Source organism: Melampsora larici-populina, assembly GCF_000204055.1.
Source record: "Melampsora larici-populina 98AG31 unplaced genomic scaffold MELLAscaffold_17, whole genome shotgun sequence".
NCBI lineage: Eukaryota > Fungi > Basidiomycota > Pucciniomycetes > Pucciniales > Melampsoraceae > Melampsora > Melampsora laricis-populina.
This window is the reverse complement of record NW_006768781.1, coordinates 809,479-828,139: the sequence shown is the minus strand read 5'-3', so window position 1 is coordinate 828,139 and position 18,661 is coordinate 809,479. Positions and strand designations below refer to the sequence as shown.

The 18,661-nt window shown below is 42.9% G+C and overlaps 4 protein-coding genes across 4 annotated transcripts in view; 1 reads left to right on the top strand and 3 right to left on the bottom strand.

Moving 5' to 3' along the window:
* MELLADRAFT_63032 (uncharacterized protein) overlaps nt 1-740 on the bottom strand; it is a gene marked incomplete at both ends in the record, with an annotated part of 1,305 nt that extends 565 nt beyond the window's left edge. The window contains 4 exons of the mRNA XM_007409719.1: nt 34-186; nt 240-272; nt 343-377; nt 690-740. Coding sequence (XP_007409781.1) covers nt 34-186; nt 240-272; nt 343-377; nt 690-740 — 272 coding nt within the window. The remainder of the gene's footprint in view (nt 1-33; nt 187-239; nt 273-342; nt 378-689) is intronic.
* A 385-nt stretch (nt 741-1,125) lies between these two features.
* On the bottom strand, nt 1,126-1,915 carry MELLADRAFT_48310 (uncharacterized protein; the record flags this gene model as incomplete). The annotated part of the gene is made up of 2 exons (XM_007409718.1): nt 1,126-1,569; nt 1,636-1,915. The coding sequence occupies 2 exons, from the start codon at nt 1,913-1,915 to the stop codon at nt 1,319-1,321; spliced, it is 531 nt and encodes a 176-aa protein (XP_007409780.1).
* Nucleotides 1,916-3,095: 1,180 nt separating this feature from the next.
* Nucleotides 3,096-3,961, bottom strand: MELLADRAFT_35858 (uncharacterized protein; the record flags this gene model as incomplete). Its single annotated transcript, XM_007409717.1, has 3 exons — nt 3,096-3,343; nt 3,417-3,767; nt 3,856-3,961. 3 exons carry the CDS (start codon nt 3,959-3,961, stop codon nt 3,096-3,098), a joined length of 705 nt encoding a protein of 234 aa, XP_007409779.1.
* A 2,363-nt stretch (nt 3,962-6,324) lies between these two features.
* On the top strand, nt 6,325-7,048 carry MELLADRAFT_63029 (uncharacterized protein; the record flags this gene model as incomplete). The annotated part of the gene is made up of 2 exons (XM_007409841.1): nt 6,325-6,643; nt 6,711-7,048. 2 exons carry the CDS (start codon nt 6,325-6,327, stop codon nt 7,046-7,048), a joined length of 657 nt encoding a protein of 218 aa, XP_007409903.1.
* Between the last annotated feature and the right edge of the window lie 11,613 nt (nt 7,049-18,661).

Sequence of the window (18,661 nt, the reverse complement as noted above, 5' to 3'; positions counted from 1 at the left end):
AGGATATTTGCAAAGAATGGTAGTGATACTTACGGGTAGTCGTTTGCGATGTCAGCACGACGACGAGCCCTGGAGGACTGCGAAGGCGCTGGAGGGGGAGGGGTCGTCGTCTTTCCATTGGGAACAGTTTGAGGAGGGCTTTCACGGCGTACCAGGCTAAAATCACCAAAAATCAAGTGGTAAGTCCTGGATTGCTGTATGCAACAGCTTTGAAAACTTTGTGGATTATTGAATCTTACTTGTATTCTGCGTCATTAGGTTTGGTTTGGCGCCTGATCCCGGAGGTAGAGAAAGTCAGGCGTGTTCTTGATATGAAATGCAAGAACTTCGAAGTGGACTTACATGGACAAGGTGCTGTGCCCAGGTGCGTTGACGACCTGTTGACTCACGCTCAATCCGATAGCCAAAATAAAAAAACTGAAAGTCATTGAAAAACGCATGTTGATAAAAAGATAAATGGGCTGATAAAAGATTCAAACTAAATTTATTGACAAAAAAGGTGGATTGGTGAGCGGCAATGGATATATTCAATAGGAGAACTTATGATACAATCAAAGTGTAGTTGTTAAAAAAATATATAGTATAAAACAGTGGGCTATGAAGACGATGTAGAAGATGAAGAGAAAAGATGACTGAGGGAACAAGAGCCGTGATTTTATAGCGCTCTACAGTTATTGAAGTTGCAAAACCATGAGGCATCCCAGGCCCACGGTTTTCGAAAACCATCTTAATGGTGGCATGGCGCCTGAGGCTAATCAGCCGTCGCTTCAGTTACCCGCTCCGTGGCAGAAAGGAATTGACAACTTGCGCAAGCTAATTATATAGATGTCGTCTTGGATAGATTTCAAAATCCGGTTAGCCCATTGATCTGTCGGAGACTAAGAGCCAGACCTCATATATTATGACCTCCAACTGGCAAGGTAGCGTGGCACTGGTACTTGCGACTTGCCAGAAATTCAATAACATTATGATGTTCCCGCGTCATTTGCAGGTATTCACATTGTGGACCTGCGTTGCTGACACTTGCATATGACTTGAGTAGTTTCCAGATCAAGGAATGAGTCTTCATTGTAATTCTATTCCATCATTAAAGCGCGACGTTCGTGAGAAGACGACCAGGGAGATAAGCAATGAACGAATGTCTGGCAATCCAGATGTAAATGTGATTATTTACAATGAACAAAATCGAATGCTGTTTAATCTGACGTTACAAGCTTGTATAAAGTGGAAAAAGGTCCAATAAAGGGTAAATTGAGCTACAGAACGAAACCAATAAAGACTTTAAAAGGCCCACGAAACAAAACGAACATCGAAGACCTCAATTGACTAAAAATCCAATCAAACAACAATCCATCATTCCATCCGCATTAATCCAAGCATGAGTTTTCATAAACAATTCGGTTCCATCTTTACCTGCTACTCTCATTAATTCAGGCACACCTCCGGGATGATAATTCAAATAAGGTGTAATGTTATAAACTTTTCCATGAAAACTTGACCATGCATCATCTTTTTTATTATGTTTTGCAAGTTCATCTCTACTGATCCTACGAATAGAAAAGATTCCATCTCCCTAATCATTCGAAAAAAAACTTAATTTAGCAAGATGATTTTGATCTTTTGAAAATAATTGACTAACCCTTAAATTCTTTCCACTTGATTTTAACTTTGCCCAATCTAATTGACTAAAACCAGGTTGAAGCTTAACTTTTTTACGTAATACAGGAGGTTTAACAACAGTAGAGGTAGGAGGAGGTAAACTATCTATTTCAGAAAGATTTAATTGAAAAGAACCGGGTAAATCTTCATCACTCTCATCTTCATCATCTTCAGCTTCAGAGATTTGAAAGGATGGTGTAGATAATCGAGGTTTAGAAGAACTAGCTCGTTGAATCGAATTCTGAGCTGGAAACATTGGTGGGTCTTCATTTGAATCGGTATTTGGTCTTGATGCGTTGGTTTGATTCGAAGTCGATGCAGAATTGAAACCGAGGAATGAGAACATTTTGAGGATGATAAGATGAAAGGTTTGGAAGGAATTTGAAATCTATGCGCTCATGCATTTGGGACTCGGAGATCCTGGGAGATCTTCAATTGACAGATATGTACACTGACTGAGAGTCCGACTGAAGAAGGCAGGGCCAGACAGTACAGGGCCGGGTTACCAGCGATCATTTTACATCCACAACTAAAACAATGGCACAGTCATCCTTGAGGTTTCTCTTCATTCAACATTGAAGCTGGTGCTTTGGTATGTAAATACGCGAGAAGATGAAATTTCCTTCGAATATATATTAAAGACTCATACCTGAATGACATCTATTTTATTTCTGCCATACCTCATCCAAAGGACAAAGACAGAAACTACAAGCATCAAGCAATCAGAAGATGATGCAACACAATACACAACATGCCAGTTTTTCCTGGAAGACTTGTTTTGAAAAATGAAGATAAGCAAAAAATCTTCCTCTTAGTCTATTGTGCAAACTGTTTACCCTACACACTATGAAAAGGTTTCAATATAGTGCAGCGGAGTGTAGTTGTTTCTTGATGTACGTCCCAGGAAAAGTAGTATTAGTTAATCAGAGGGATTCTTTAAAGTATTGATCATACCTACAAAAAATACCGGAGGGCTCATAAATTGTGTGCGGAACTTGTAACTTGGAACTTCTTATGTCTCAAGGTCAATGATAGATCATTGGACCTGGAGTGGAATATATGGGCAAAAGCAGTTACCAATTGATTCACACTTTCAGAAACTGACTTTTGAGTCAACTTTCCTTTAAAATACAAAAGGATTGTGTTGCTTGAAACTAAAAATCTCAAATCTCACAATTTGACTTCTCTGGATGATGCATTTGTTACTGTACATCTTCTTTGCCTTCAATTAAAGCACTTCAACAAACCAACGGGAACTCATCTCAATTCATGTGGAAAAGTAAATAATTCAGAGTTGAAATCAAAGCAGCATCACTCCCAGTGGCATCTGCCAGTTTTGGCTTATGAGTGGCGTGACTTGTGAAATAAATTCCTGGTGAAAAACAAACCCAATGAGCAAGATGTCCTTGAGATCATAGCAAAATCAAATGCATTGCTTACTTCAATGATGAAAAAACTGAACCTTTAGGCTTGATTGACTCAGGCTTCATAGGCTCTAATCCTGACTTGTAGTAATATCTTGTACCTGGTTTTGCTTTTCCTTTTGAAAACAAGACAGAACCCAAATAGATAGCCGTAGCTGTTACATCGGAATCTTCTGCCCTTGCCCAACCCTCAGCACGACTTCTTTCTAGCCATTCATAATCTCGTTCAAAATCTGTATGGAAACGTGCAACTCTTTCACCTGTTTTCACGAGTACCGATGTTAATTCTAGTACTTTTTCGTTCAAATTTATGAGGAGTAAAAATGTACTGACGACCGTATGGTAATTCACCATCATAATCCGCCCATCTTTTTGCCTTCAAAGTCCATTCTTCGGACTTACCTTCTGCTATACCAATCAACCAAATGAGTGCTGTAAAGACTTCACTACTCTTTTCTTTTACAGGGATCAAACTTGGAACTGGTTGTTTTATGGCTTGTCTTAATGCCCATCTAGCCATGTTCTGCTCTTGAGTAACGTTGGGAACATAATCATCTAGTTCTTCAACTCTTATCGGCTTTGTTAATGAATCATGAGATTTCAGATATTCTATGGGTTTTCCCACACCAAGCCAACCAAATTCTTCTTCTTCATTGGACAGATATTTCTCATGATGGAATATACCTGGCAAGGAAACAAACGTCAGATGAATTTACGCTGAACCGATCGGAGGAAACGTATGCAGATGTGCGAATAGGGATAGATGATGTACCTGGGCATCCTCTAAAAGCACTTGTTCCCGCCCCATCTGATTTGAAGATGGGGCGTGCATGAAGACGAGAGAGACAGAGTCCCAGGAAAATTAAAGAGCTATACATTCTTACAAGCAATATCTGATTTACTACAGTAAATCTATGGGGCCATCCAACAGACCTTACCCTCTTTTATGTCATGGCCACCTGTGTGTGATACGGTCTTTGAAGCTGCAATGATAAACTGCGATGTTGAGCCTTCCATCAATTTTTTTATCAGAGATCTTTGATCTCACAACTATATCTCACACTCTCGATCATTTCTCGTGTACATGACTCGTAGCACTCAAACCAGAATTTGGGATCTGGGATCTAAGATTTTCAACCAAAGCCCCTCTCGATTTGGGTACGTAGTCCGCGAAAAGTCTATTTGAGAAGGCCCAAGGGAAAATGTGCGGCGAAAACAAAGATCAGTATTCTTGATGGTTATCTGCCTTAGTTTCAAAAGAATGCAAAAGGCATGTATTTGTGTAGTTTCCAAGTCGTTTTTTTGGATGGGAGTCGGACTCGGAGGGCAGTCCATGACACATTTTCTTTATGACTTGAAAAAAACAAGTTTCAGCTGTGGGTTTATGTTTAAGGTATTGGTTTGCTCCTTGATCGGCAATTTTCTGATGTGTCAGGTCACTTCTCTCTGTATCAGGAGTCTTGACAAGCAATCATAAAAAGGTTCCTAAGGTCACATGTCCAATAGGTTTCAAAAGAAGGTAGGCTCATATTTCGCCTAGAAAAAGTTGAGCCAACAAAACTGATCGGTTTCCAATCAAGAGGTGGGGCGAGAATGGTTGACGGTACCCAAAGGCACGCCGGTACCGTCTGTTTCCACAATACAAGGCGGGGTCAGACTAGGGCTGTGGCCCGGCCCCGAGAGTTCGTGGCCGGCCTTGGGGGCCAGATCCGGCTTTGGTAGACCCGAGGGCCTCCAAAAAACGCACATGGCCGACCGGGGCACGCCCTGAAAGCCCGGACACGGGGCCTGGCGGCTCTAGGCTCACATCTAGGGGCAAGAATGACTCGAGCTCACTTAAAACTCGACTGAGGCTCACGTAAAAGTTAAAAATTGATCGAGGCTCACTGGTAGGGGCAATAAAACTTGAACGGGGGATAACTTTTGAGACTGGTATTTCCAAATCAATGAGGACTTATCCTGTTGAGAGCCTACTTAGAAAACAAGAGAAAACAACTTTGATAGGATACTTGGATAACAAGAAACTCAATAACAAGAGAGGACAAGATTGAGCGCCTACTTAGATAAAAAGAAACTCTGCCTCTACTTTAAATTCTCGTGTATTTAATCAAGAACCTATTTGATTATGAAAAAGAAAATAAAGAACAACTTTGTCGATTATACTTCATCAAGTAATTTTAAACTAAGACTTTATTCCAGCTCTTGAGACAGACTTGAGCCTCGAGATTGGTAGGAGTGAAAGAGGCTCGGTGATCGCTCATAACTCTCAATGCGTTAGAAAAGCTACTCTCCGAAGGAGCACTCGTGGCAGGTACAGCAAGCATTGCCTTCGCCATTCGAGTAAGATTGGGCCAGTGACGTTTGTGAGTTTGCCAGAAAACGAGTGGGTCACAAGTCTCATCCTCTTGTGGTGCAGTGAGGTATTCATTTACCTTGTGCTCAATCGGGATGGTTCTGCGACGTTTTATGAAGTGTTGGGGACGATCAGCGTCGAGGGTTTCTTCATTTTTGACGATCTCGATGTCGGGATCTGGAGCTGGTCTGAATCTGGCGGCGTGATCAGTGAAGTATTGAATCAAATCTTCTTGTCCCCAACCGAGTGATTCCATAGTCTGAGCTTTGATGGTGTTAAGTTTAAGACGGGGATCGAGGATTGCTGAACATATGTAGGCTGCCTTCGTCTGGGCAGCCTCTTGATATTGAAGGATCTTCTTGACCATTGGCATGATTGCAGCTTTGAGTTCCTTGCATCTTGAATCAACCCAGGCCTAGAAACAAACAAATGCTAAAATCAGTAACGATTCATACAAAAGAAATAAACAAGAAGAAAAAAAAATGTAAAGAATCGAGCAAAAAATACTTACAGCTTCAAGCCGTGCCACTAGCCACTGATAGTCTGGCATAACAAGAGAGAAAGTCGGATACACCACTAAAGGGTTTTCGGGGAAAAATACGTGAGCCAGGGGGTCACTGCAGACCCGACCCCTGGACGAGCATTCTCTCGTTTTAGCAACATTTGAGAGGTGTATCACCAGATTTCTGCGAACATCACGGAGACTCAACGGGACCGGAAGCCCATCCATTGCCATCACAGGAAGCTGAGGTATCTTGTATGTGATGTAATACCACGTCCTTGAGCCGCTCATATTGCACCGAGCTCGTATGTAACCCAAACAAGCGTGAGAGACACGACATCCTTCCATGACTATCACGTTCCAGAGATCGTCATGGCACCATCAATATGCCCTTCAAACACTTTGATCTCCGATGCGTTCCGATGCATGAGAAGCACTCCAACAAAGAAAAGCGTGTGGGCAAAGACCAGACGTGTCAGAACACAGGTTCTGTTCCCCCGCTGAAGACCGTTAGATTGGCCTTCTCGAAGTTTTTTTCCGTGACCAACCGATCCAATTCTCCCAATCAAAGAGTTCTCCCTTGCCTTCGTTTTGTTTCAATCGAACACCAATTCGGTCTTGATTGTCTGTCATACGCACGCTCACATACCGCCAACACAATGCCTGTTGGATTTATATCATTGGCCCAAGCAAGTTCGGATGAATGTGAGGTTTCTCCAATTAAACAGTCCACATGAATCATTATCAATGTGTTTCTTGTCTTTTCCCTTAGACTTTGTCCAATTCACATCTGGGGCAAACATGGGACATTGGATGTGTAAACTCTGTACCAGTCGAACCTTCAAGGACAAGAGCAAGCACTGTAAGTTGAAAACTCACATCGACCGCGTCCGCGTGGAGCTGGAAAGACGCTCGATGTCTCCTCCCGCAGTGGCACCGCCTGGGCTAGGCTCTCGAGCGTCTCAATCTACCTCGGAGACCGCGCAAGCTTCTCTGCCTGCGAGGATACCTGACGATGGCGGCGTCCCTAATCGCATCAATGATACCAAAACCAAAGTTACCTCCATTTCTACTTTGAACACTCCCACGGAAGGGAGGTTTGTTAAGTAAGGAATCACAGATACCTTAAAAATCATTCACGCTAAGCAGATTTTTGGGGCTGTCGCGTGGCACTTGTCCTCAGATAACCTGAGGATGAGGTCCACTCCAGCGGTGGGTGTGAGAACACCTAGCGTGAAGTAGTTCTTCTCGACTTCCAAAGTCGGGAAGCACACTTACGTAGAACCACGAAAAAGGGGCGTTTTTCGAGACCTTTCGAACCAAGGGTGGGAGGGCGTTTGCAAAACAGTGGGTTCGAAAAAGTGAAAACTCGATAGAGTGCGTAGAGCTACGAGTTTTAGAGAGAAACAGCCGGACAGAGAGAAGTCGGAAATCGTGAGAACGAAGTGGAGGGAATGGATGACACGAGACAAGAGAAGCTTGTTCTAGAGAGGGACAGTCCATAGTGCCGGTGAATCCAAGGACAGACTTCGATGTCTCACTCTCAACCGTGGGAGGAGCTTTGACCACAACGCATCCTAATCAGGACCGGTTTAGGGAAGAAGCTCCCGGGCTCTTGTCCGCTGTGTTCTCTCGAAATGGACCGAGGAAATTCCTTGTGCCAGCGTCACTTCCTAACCATCCATTTCTACTTTGAACACTCCTGCGGAAGGGAGGTTTGTTAAGTAAGGAATCACAGATACCTTAAAAATCATTCACGCTAAGCAGATTTTTGGGGCTGTCGCGTGGCACTTGTCCTCAGATAACCTGAGGATGAGGTCCACTCCAGCGGTGGGTGTGAGAACACCTAGCGTGAAGTAGTTCTTCTCGACTTCCAAAGTCGGGAAGCACACTTACGTAGAACCACAAAAAAGGGGCGTTTTTCGAGACCTTTCGAACCCAATCATGGGAACGAAGGATTGTAGAGCAGAGGCCATGCCAAAGGGCTCTAAAAACCCACTCTCGAAGGTTCGAGTTCACACCCACACCCAGGTTGTAACACTATCCCATTGATGGTAGACATAAAGACCATTAGATACAAAGAAAACTAAGGATGAGTATTTACAAGTTATGTCAAATGCGTCTCGCCAAAGTAGCTGTCTGACGCGCTAATCGCCGGCTGTACGGCCTCACATACAATTGGTACGCGGAAGACCTCCAGCGTCCAGCTTTCTTCAAGGAACGCACCGAGAACCCCATATGTGCTCTTAAAGACGCACCGCCTATGCGCAAACTGTGCCCAGATAAGACGGAATCAGGTTCAGTGTTGAACGGTCGCAGGAAGTTGATGACTGTGGCACGGTGAATCGGCGAAACCAAATTTGTCGCCGGGAATAGGGGATCAGAGGGTCGTCCCGGAATTCTGACTAAGAGGTCACAAAGTGATTTTATCGGGTCCAGGTGATTAGGCTGCATATTCAACCGTAGGTACTGGCATTCCCCCGGAGAGGCCGTCTTCGCAAGTCTTATCTTTATTGTAGCCTGCGTCCTTGAGTCATTGAATTCTAGATCCTTCCTTCGCACAAAGACGGTGGGGTGGTCGACACTTTTCACCAACTCTCCTAGCCTGGCTAATCCCCAGAATCCTGTCAACAATAAAGCTTTTAATATTATACTATCATTTGAACTGTTACCCAACGAATGCACCATACTGTCCAGGTCCATGAGGGTCACGCCAACTCTTGTCAGTTGCCTCGATATCTCGACCTTCTTCATCGCATGTAGTAAGATCCGTATGCGGTGAACGTTGACTGGGGGAAATGTCGAGTCGTGTAGGATATGCCACATGCGTAATCCAGTCAAATACCGCTTGGTCGTACTGCTCATGACACAATCATCGTCGTCGTCCGTTGCACACCAGAGGATAAATTGGTATATAATCTTTGTAGTCGCGGGAAAAGGAACCACCGGGTATTGAGACATAAACTTGAAGTATTTATTTACTGCCGCGGCATAATGCTTCACAGTGGAAAGTGCCCAACCGTGCTCAAGGATGAATTCACTAGCTTCGTCGAGATCATGAAAGGAACCAGGCCGCGCTTGTCGGAGAACGTCTCTCGGTGATAGCATTGTAATTACTTAGGGTAAAAGGAATCTATACAGATTTTGGTTAGCATCGAGTGAATGATTTGTCGAGAATACGATAATCACTTACAAATCAAGTGTTTTGACGCGGATGGCCAGCAGTTTTCAGTCGTCTCTTGGTGGGAACAACTTTAAATAACAAAGACTGAAGATCTTGAGGGATAGCTATTGTTATCATGTCTTTTAAATCTTTGGAAGGGTCTAGCCCTCGAGACAAACAGTCTGCTTCATTGTCTTCAGAAATAACCCTGACTAGGCTAACGTCGCAGTCGTTTTCAATTAGGAAATCTTGGATCAACTTCCATTCTTTGTTGACCCAAAAATCCTTAGATTTCTTGTTTCTAGCCGCTCCTTCCGTCGTTGTATTGTCGGTTAAACACGAGTAGCTGAATCCTGCAATGCTTTGCTTACTCTTCAACATGATCAGGCCCAGGCGAACCGCGACCGTTTCCGCCCAGGCGATAGTTCGCCTCGGTTGGTCTAATGGATCCTTCCAGCCTTCTCGCCATTTAAATTGAGACCAGGACTTTCCTATAATGATACCGATACCATATTCACTTGATGCGTCTCCCACCCAATCTACAGTTTTTACTACATGGTCGGGCAAGACTCTTGTTGGTCTCAAATTTTCTAACATTGAAGTCCAATAATTTAAATCCTCTCTCACATCTTTGGGCATCGCTCTGTTTCCTGGTGTTCGCCATACTGCAACCCACTTATAATTTGCAGCCAAATAAGCTTTCATCTGAGGTAGGATCAAAGTTATGTGACCCAACTTTCCGTTGAAACTTTCGACTTCGTTCCTGGAGAACCACTTCTTTTCTAAAAATTCCTTCAGTTCTTCTTTTCTTCTTTCTAATTTCTTAATTGGTAAAGAAACTGTCTTCTCCTTACAGTTCCACAAAAATCCAATGAATTTCTGCTCGTATGCGAACTCCGAGTACTTCGTTACGTTCGTTTTCACACCTAGCTCTTCACTAGCTATGACAATGTCTACCATCAAAACTTTGTCGGTCACTCTCTTTATCATCAAGTTGTCGTCTACCCAACAAAAAACTTGCAACAGATCAAATTTTTTCTTCATTAAAATTTTCCACCCGTCAGCAGGTCCTCCAAAGGATCCACACCCTGCTACGCCTCCGAAAGCTATTCTGACATCTATATATATAAACCCATTGAAATCCATAATCGCTAAATAAGGCCATTGTGACATGTGAGTGGGTATTTGTCGATAGGCTCCTTCCCAGTCAAATATACCTATCAAAACTTCATCTTTTAGATTTTTGAAGAACCGAACGACGACTTTAAAGTCGTCCCAAGTCGTTTCAAATTCAGTTTTGTCGACGAATGAGTTCACCGATGGAATCTCTGGATCGAATTTTGGATATGACATGTCGTTTATTGGACGAAAAGTACCATCTCCGTTCTCCACTGCACCTAGTGGACTCGTCCTAAAGAAACCTAAGTTGTCATAAACTTCCTGTTTCGAATACGGGCCAAACATTCTTTTTAGTTTTACTTCTTTCTTGATATTTTCTTCTATCTTTTCTCTAGCTTCTTCTGCAGAAGAATGATTCGGTGGGCAATACCACTTCGCATTTTGTATACCATGCTTTGGTATACCTTGACTAAAACCTTCTTTAAATCCATCTAATAGATAATGGTATTCATCGATTAGACCATACTTGAATAAAAGTTCTTCCCAAACTTTTATATTCATTTCGCACTTCACTGACGTTGGCCAAACGTGTATCTCTCCAGGTTTAAAGATGTTAATGGCATCTTTTGACGTTTGTCTTTTTCTTTTTAAGAAAACACTGAATTTGAATTTTTTTATTTCAAACGACACAAAATAAGAAACAAACGTTACAAATTAAACTGAAAATCTATAATCAAATTCCTTCATAAAAAGGGTTTTTTGATTTCTATCACAAATATCAACATAGCTCACGTCTGTTTTTCATTTGACGTAGATTGTTTTGGCTCCGCATCCTTCTTGCCAAACTTCGCTCCTGGAACGTAATTCTCAACATACTTCCTCCCTTTGTACCTTGGATTTGGATGAACTTCTTTTTCCTTTCCTTTATCTGGTCGTTGGTACGGAGAAGGTGATCTATCTAATTTTATTCCTCTACCTCTATCGTTTCTTCTATTATTCTCTTTGTAATTGAAATTGCGTTGAAAATTTGGAACTCTTAAAGATGATTCGTCTTCTTCTTCTACTTCTAAATCAATTGAATCATGAATTTTTCCTGTTCCATAGCGTATACCATTTATTGGGCTATATCTCTCCTTCGATTGACCTTTCGCGTATGCTAATTTGAGTAATCAACTGTCAACACAATTTCATTATTAATGTTTTCAAATTTTCAATTTGCTTACGATTATCCTTTGGTAAGATCCTTCCATCTTGTAAAAAGGCTGTTCTTGCTAAAGCTTCCTCTAAGATTTCAGGTCTTCGTTCTCCTGGATCTCCAGGTGCTCCATCTATGTGATTGCAAGTAACATCATTTCTTACAGCTATATTGTATCTAAAAGCAGCAACCCAACCGTGACGATCACTAAGTTGCTGTACGTAGTCGAAATGTCTTTCCAAACTAATCACATACATTTAGGATTTGCATAACACTGTCAATTTCAATTTACAATTTTTATCTCATTTTTTACAAAGAACTCACTCATTCGCAAAGTCTATGTGTTTGTATTGTTCTTTCAGGTATTTCACCATTAATATCCTCGCTCTCGTCCAATCTGCGAAAGACATCCACCATTCGTTTTTCGGGTCTTGTCCAGTTGGACGATCCTTCTTTTTCTTTGAGCTACTTTTTCCCGCTACTAAACTGTCCAATTCAATCCACTCTGCATTAAAAATGGTTAAAGGGAAATGTATGTCCATTTTTTCAAGGTGACTATCCCAATACTCGGTGAACCTCCTTAAAGTATTCTTTGCCGTCTTCCCAGTCTTGTATCGTACTAAAGGATTTATTTTCGGAATCTTTTCATTTTGTTCTTTCTCCATCTCATCAAGCTTCATTTTCAATAACAACTTCTTGGCTACTTTCGAATTTCCTAAATGTAACGCGTTGTAAGCTTTATCTATTAAAGTAGCTAAACAAATATGAAGCAATCAGTATTGTTATCTAATAATGTTTATTGGAATATATCACGACTCCTTATAACAATATTCGGAATAAATCACGATCTTTCATTCGGAATAAATCACGAGTATCTCAAAAATTTTTATCTTGTTCATGGAATATATCACATTCTTTCTGATTTTATAGTTCACGGAATAAATCACGTAGAAAAACTTACAATTTTGTATTTTCACCGATCTTTCTTCAACATCCGATGAACCATCTTCATCCTCTTCATCTGACGATAAGTTGATATCTTTTATGACTTTCGTTTTTGATTTCTTCTTCACAACAACTTCTTGTACACTTTCTTCTTTCTCTTCATCTTGTGAGCTATTATCTAAGTTGAAATCGAGCTGAAGTTGTTGTTCACGCTGTCTTTCCTCTTCGTCCTCTCTTTGTATTCTTTCTTCTTCTTCCATCGTATTTTCAATCTCAAATTCATCTGACAACAATCGGGTAACTTGTGGTTGAAGATCGTCTGAGTTCGGTGGTGTAGGTTCCGGAGAAAACTCTGGTCCTAGACCTAGGTTTCTTCTGCTTGTTCTCATAGTTCGAGAAAGTGAAAACTCGATAGAGTGCGTAGAGCTACGAGTTTTAGAGAGAAACAGCCGGACAGAGAGAAGTCGGAAATCGTGAGAACGAAGTGGAGGGAATGGATGACACGAGACAAGAGAAACTTGTTCTAGAGAGGGACAGTCCATAGTGCCGGTGAATCCAAGGACAGACTTCGATGTCTCACTCTCAACTGTGGGAGGAGCTTTGACCACAACACATCCTAATCAGGACCGGTTTAGGGAAGAAGCTCCCGGGCTCTTGTCCGCTGTGTTCTCTTGAAATGGACCGAGGAAATTCCTCGTGCCAGCGTCACTTCCTAACCAAAAACCAAACTCCCTCAAGGCATTGATGACCTGTTTGATCAAGCTATGGACTCAAGCTCAGATGAGCTTGAGTCACTCTATGGCCCGTCCCATCAAAGCCATGCCGACTTCCCCGATTCCAGAGAGTCCAGTATTGACCTGGACAACATCCTAGATGGCATTTCCGAATCAGACAGCGCTACAGGCACATTACCTGAAAACGAACAAAGAGCCATCACCGACACGTGCCTCCCGTGGTACCCTCTGCGTAAGAAAGAGGTACATCTGGTTTCACTGGCTTGGAACTCCCGTTCTAATGGCTGATGTTTTGCTCTCGGAAATCATCCATTCGCTTCTCAAGCATGCTGCCTCGTTATTGATGTTGGGCACAGGCCGTGCGCTGATGTCCACTGCTGAGTATACACGTATACGCTGCATTTTGAAGAACATCCTGCATGTGGATCTGCCTGATCTCGGTCAGTCAAAGGATTCACCTGTTGTTAAGGGACCCACGATGTTCTCTTGAGCTCAAATGCCGAAACTGACTCATCAGTAACGTTTTGGACATCTTTCAGGACATTTGAAAAATATTCGTAAAGAGCTCAAGGCTCGCCTTGGCCTGAGGGTCTTAGAACAAACAAGCCCGCTGGGAAATCCGTGTTTTACTCTTTCAGTGATTGATATTATATCACAGGTGAGCATTTCCATTACTTCCGCGTATATGTATGTCATCTCTGATGTGATGTGGTAGGAGTTATCTAATCCCGAAGTAGGTCCCAACATTGAGTTTCTGCCGGAGACCGACAAAGGGGTCACCGTCGACCGTTTTTCGCAATCAAAAAAGTGGCGTGAAGACCTGCCACCGAGTATTCAAGTCCCTATGATTGATCTTGATGGAGAGCACTTCTACATATACAAACCGGCCCAGCTTTCAGATTCGCGTGTGGTGGTTCCGGTGTTCTTTTATAAAGATCAACAGTCTGTACGGGCAAAGTGCTTGGCAGTATTATCCAGCAGTCAAAGCGGTTACAACTTCTGCATTTCTGGCGAGCCCACGTTTGAGTCAGAGACGCTTTTGGATGTCGATGTTCAAACCTTTGCATGCTCTTTCACAAGAATTGTATTGCAGAATGGGTCGAAGTGGTGTGACTCTCCCGCTACTCAATTATTACGTGAGCTGATTTTCAATGATTACATCGTAACATCTTGTAATGAAGCTGATCAAAATCTTGTTATTCAGAACAAACTGTGCACGGATTAAAGCACATTGAACTCCCAAACCCTTGGCGGGTGAGGTCGAAAGGGTTGATCATTCGAAGTGTGCCTGTTGTGTTGTATTCAGATGATACATCTGGTAATGTCTCTAAAAAATGGAACAAACACATGTCATTTTACTTCACGCTTGGAGGTTTGAGACCAAAACTGACCAATCAGGAGTACCATATTCACCCACTGTGTACTTCAAACATTGCCAGTGCGTTAGAGCAAGGAGACCATATAGTAGATGAATTGAAGTTAGTATTTAATTTACTCACTTCAATTCATGTGGTTTTTCATTTTTGATAACTGATGCCAAAAATCAATAGCCGTGCCTCGTCAACCGGATTTCAAACTTACGATTGTAGTATTCAGCAAGAGGTCCTAGTTCTACCCTTCATCCTATGCCACATGGGTGACTCGCCAATGCACGCGGAAATCTCTAATACAACAAATCCTTCCGGCACTTTAACACCTTGTCGCATTTGTGATCTGACCGTGGAGTCGCGAGCTGAGAAACAGTCTGAAAGATATGTTCAAAAGTTTGTTGGGATTGATCAACATTGGCTGCCGGTGAGAATTTTTGGATTGATTTGTTGCATTACAGATAAATCGTGCCTAATTTGTGAATTTGTGGTCTGTAGGCAAGTCTACCTTTTCTCAGCTGGGACCGCACCAGAGAGCAGACCATTCAGTTATGGGAACTTACACGAAACCCCAAAAGCATCAAGCAATTTGACAATCTTTCAAAACAATTTGGTACTCGAGACTCTCTAAATTTACCGTTTGCCAAAGAAGTGCAGCAGATCTACCGGGCCAATAAGAACAAACCCAAAGACAAACAGACGTCCCAGAAGGACATCATATCACATTGTCAACAATTGGAAGAAAAATTTGGCGAACATATGTTTAACCCTTTTCTACGCTTGGCAGGTGCGCTCTTCGTTAATATCATAACCAATTCTCCTGGCTAACCACCTTTTTCTAGCTTTCAATGGGCACTTAGACACCCCAGTCGAATCCCTACATGTCGTACTTCTTGGCGTGACCAAATATCTTTATCGCGATGTCATTTCAAAATTATTACCGGCTGAGCTCGTAACCATTCATGGCCGGTGGGAAGGATTCAAAATTGACGGCTTGAATGTGGCGCCTATCCAAGCGCGTAATATGGTCCATTATGCAAACAGCCTCCTTGGAAAAGACTTTTGTGTGGTCCTGCAGGCGGCACCTTTTGTATTTTTTGAATTCATACCCGAAGAATACAGACACTGCTGGATTGCTTTAGTTCATTTAGCTTCTTACGTCTTTCAGCCAAAGATTTTCAACAAGGAACAATATATATCAGACCTCAAGATTGTTATTGCGCGCTTCTTGAAGGAGCTCATTGCCATGAATGCCCAATGGACTAACAAACCCAAATTTCACATGCTGACCCACCTACCACATTCAGTCGAGCGAAATGGACCCCCAAGCCTTTTTGCAACCGAGAGTATGGAGTCTCAAAATGGAGTTACTCGTCAATCTTCTGTTAAGTCAAATCACCACGCACCAGGCAAAGACATTGCAAACAGGTTCAACAACACCAGATTATTACGGATGCTCATTTCAGGAGGTACCTTCTTTGATACCAAACTTGGTTCACGGACAAGAGCGTCCACACTTCTCCGTAATCTTTTCAAAGAAAGTGAGATTCGGCGAGGACTTGGCCTGCACCTGCCTTTACCTTCGGGCGACAAGAAGCAAGTCAAGGTCACCTGTTAGTCACCCCGCCAAGTCTTTTGTCGTTTCCTCATCGGGTTTGCATTGCTGATTCAGGTGCTTTGCAGACCCAAAAGCTGCGGACGGGCGTGGTGATGATCCCCCCAGTGACCTCTCGACGAAATGGCCCAATGTGAAGTGGAGAAGAGCGCTCCAGGTTGTGCTTGAAAATGGACAAAAAGTTTCTGAAACAACTTTCCTGTTGGTATGTTCAATCAAGACTTTTTGAACTTGAGCGGAACAGATGTGTTCATAAGAAATCACCGTAAACACAGGTCAATTTTAAAAATGAACCAAACTCGCCTATCAATGTTGGACGCGTGGTTGGCATCTGGGCACAGGTTGAATCAAAGGTGGTTTTACTCCAAGTGAAAAAGTGCCAGCTTTCACCCGGCCTCCATCCATATTATGGAATGAGAGAAACGAAAGAGACCTCAGGCGTAGCTTGGATTCCCACTGATGTATGTCAAGGTTTCAATTGAAAGCATTCAGAATCTGACTTTCCATTTGATTTGCAGAATGTCACTTGTGTGCTCAACGTGCAGCACAACTGCCATGAAGCACACTGTGCTGTCACCCACACCAAGAGTTACCGCATTGAGCGGACGGAAGCAAAACACAAGCGGCCGTAAGTCACTCACCAGGACTCCAACTCCTTCATCATCAATGCAGGAGCTCATTATTCTTCGGAATTCCATCGAGTGGTCACCAACGCTCGATGGTCACCAGTCACAGCAGGTGAATGGACAGAATCTATTACCGAAGGCCTTGCTGTGTGGTACAAGACACGTCCCCCTAAAGACCTTGATGTTCATGCTGACGATGAACCCGGTCCAGAGGAGGATGACCCATTTGGGGACATTCCTGAATCATAACTAGCTAAAAGCCAATGATCCCGCTCAGTCATGTTCCACTTCTCAATTTTCTTTTCAATGTATATAGTCAAAATCTCAACTTGACACATCATCAAGGATTTAAAATTCTCTATTTTCTTTTCAATGTATATAGTTGAAATCCCAATTTTACGCGTCATCAAGGATAATAACACATCCTCAAATCACATGGTATTGACCCTTTTGAACGTGAACGGAGTATTGATTTCAGCGCATCCTTGGACATCATACCCGCTTCATTCTTCGGCAATCATGCATCCACCATGGGAAGCGGGCCAATCAAAATCAGGACTTCACAGGGGGTGACATGTATGACCTCCTGTGAAGTGTGCGCGAAATTGGTCTGAACAACACCCCTTGATCACGTCCACTCATTCCATTCGCGTCACTCAGCAAGTCATCCAATTTCAAACTCGATTCAATCAACGATTCGATTCTGCTGGCTTCGATCTCATGGCTGACATCACCCCTCCTCCAGAACTGCATCCTCATCAATCTCACCTGCGTTGGATGGATGTACATTGGTCCAGATGACATCCATCCAAGGCAGGTGAGATCGATGAGTTTTGGGGCGCAGATTCACAGATGACTTAGGCAAGGAATGTGTCACTTACTAGTACATTCTTTGTTAATAATTGTTGAATTGCTTTTAGCATTGGGACTAGTGCGTTCAGCTCTTTGACTCATAAAAGCCTCGATCAACAGCAAGAATCCTCATGCATCTCTGACACCTGACTGCCGTCGTTTCTTCAGGATTTTCATCGGTAACTCTCCAGCTGAACACTATGATTTGTCTTTCATGCTGATCTCGTACCTACTCCTTATTTCATCTTTATTTTTTACATAGGTGACCGCAGACGGTTTTGACCAACTAGACAGATGGATGACCTAATCGATGATCTTTTTGCAGATGATATGGTTGAAGACGATCATTTGGGTGGCCAACCACCCAGTGACCTGTCATTACGACGTGAGTACATTTAGTGCATTGTGTCTGTTATGCCGTTTATAAAGTCGCATTCATTCTTTTTAGCTTATATGTGTTTATCTGTAAACTCACATCCTTTGCACTCTCTTTGCCGTAAACTTCATACTGCCTCACCCAGCATCCCAAAGCGTGATTTTGAATACGGGTATGGGCGACTCACCACAGCCTGCGCCGGCTACTCTGTTCCGCCCGCCCCAACGACGCAACACACCAGCAACGCAGCCACAGGTACTGTACACCACGAGCCCTGTTTTTGTTAGAAATCGGATTCCAGGAGGTTATCCAGAACCGCAGCCAGACACCGGTTGCAATTCAGCGGGGCACCCAGCAGCAATCGGGTTGTCAACGGGGCGTGCTCACTACCTGAAGTAGAGTTGGCCAACGACATTTGATCCTGCAGATGCAGACCCGCGTTTTTGACAACCCCGAATGTTGTGGTTGATGAATCAGCGGTTTCAAACTCCATACTTTACGGTTTATTGACCGTACTTCCTTCCTTGAATCATCAATATTCAGTCGGTTGTTTAGCCATTCAACACTTATTTGGTCGAGTGCTCAATTATTCCTTGAAGTCTCTTCAATTATCCTTCAATCAACTACCTATTTCCCTTTAAACCAAAGGAAGACAGATCAAATCTTTGATTTTTCTGTGCGCTTGAACGGCGATGGATGCTGTCGATACGGACAAATGTATGTGATGTGAC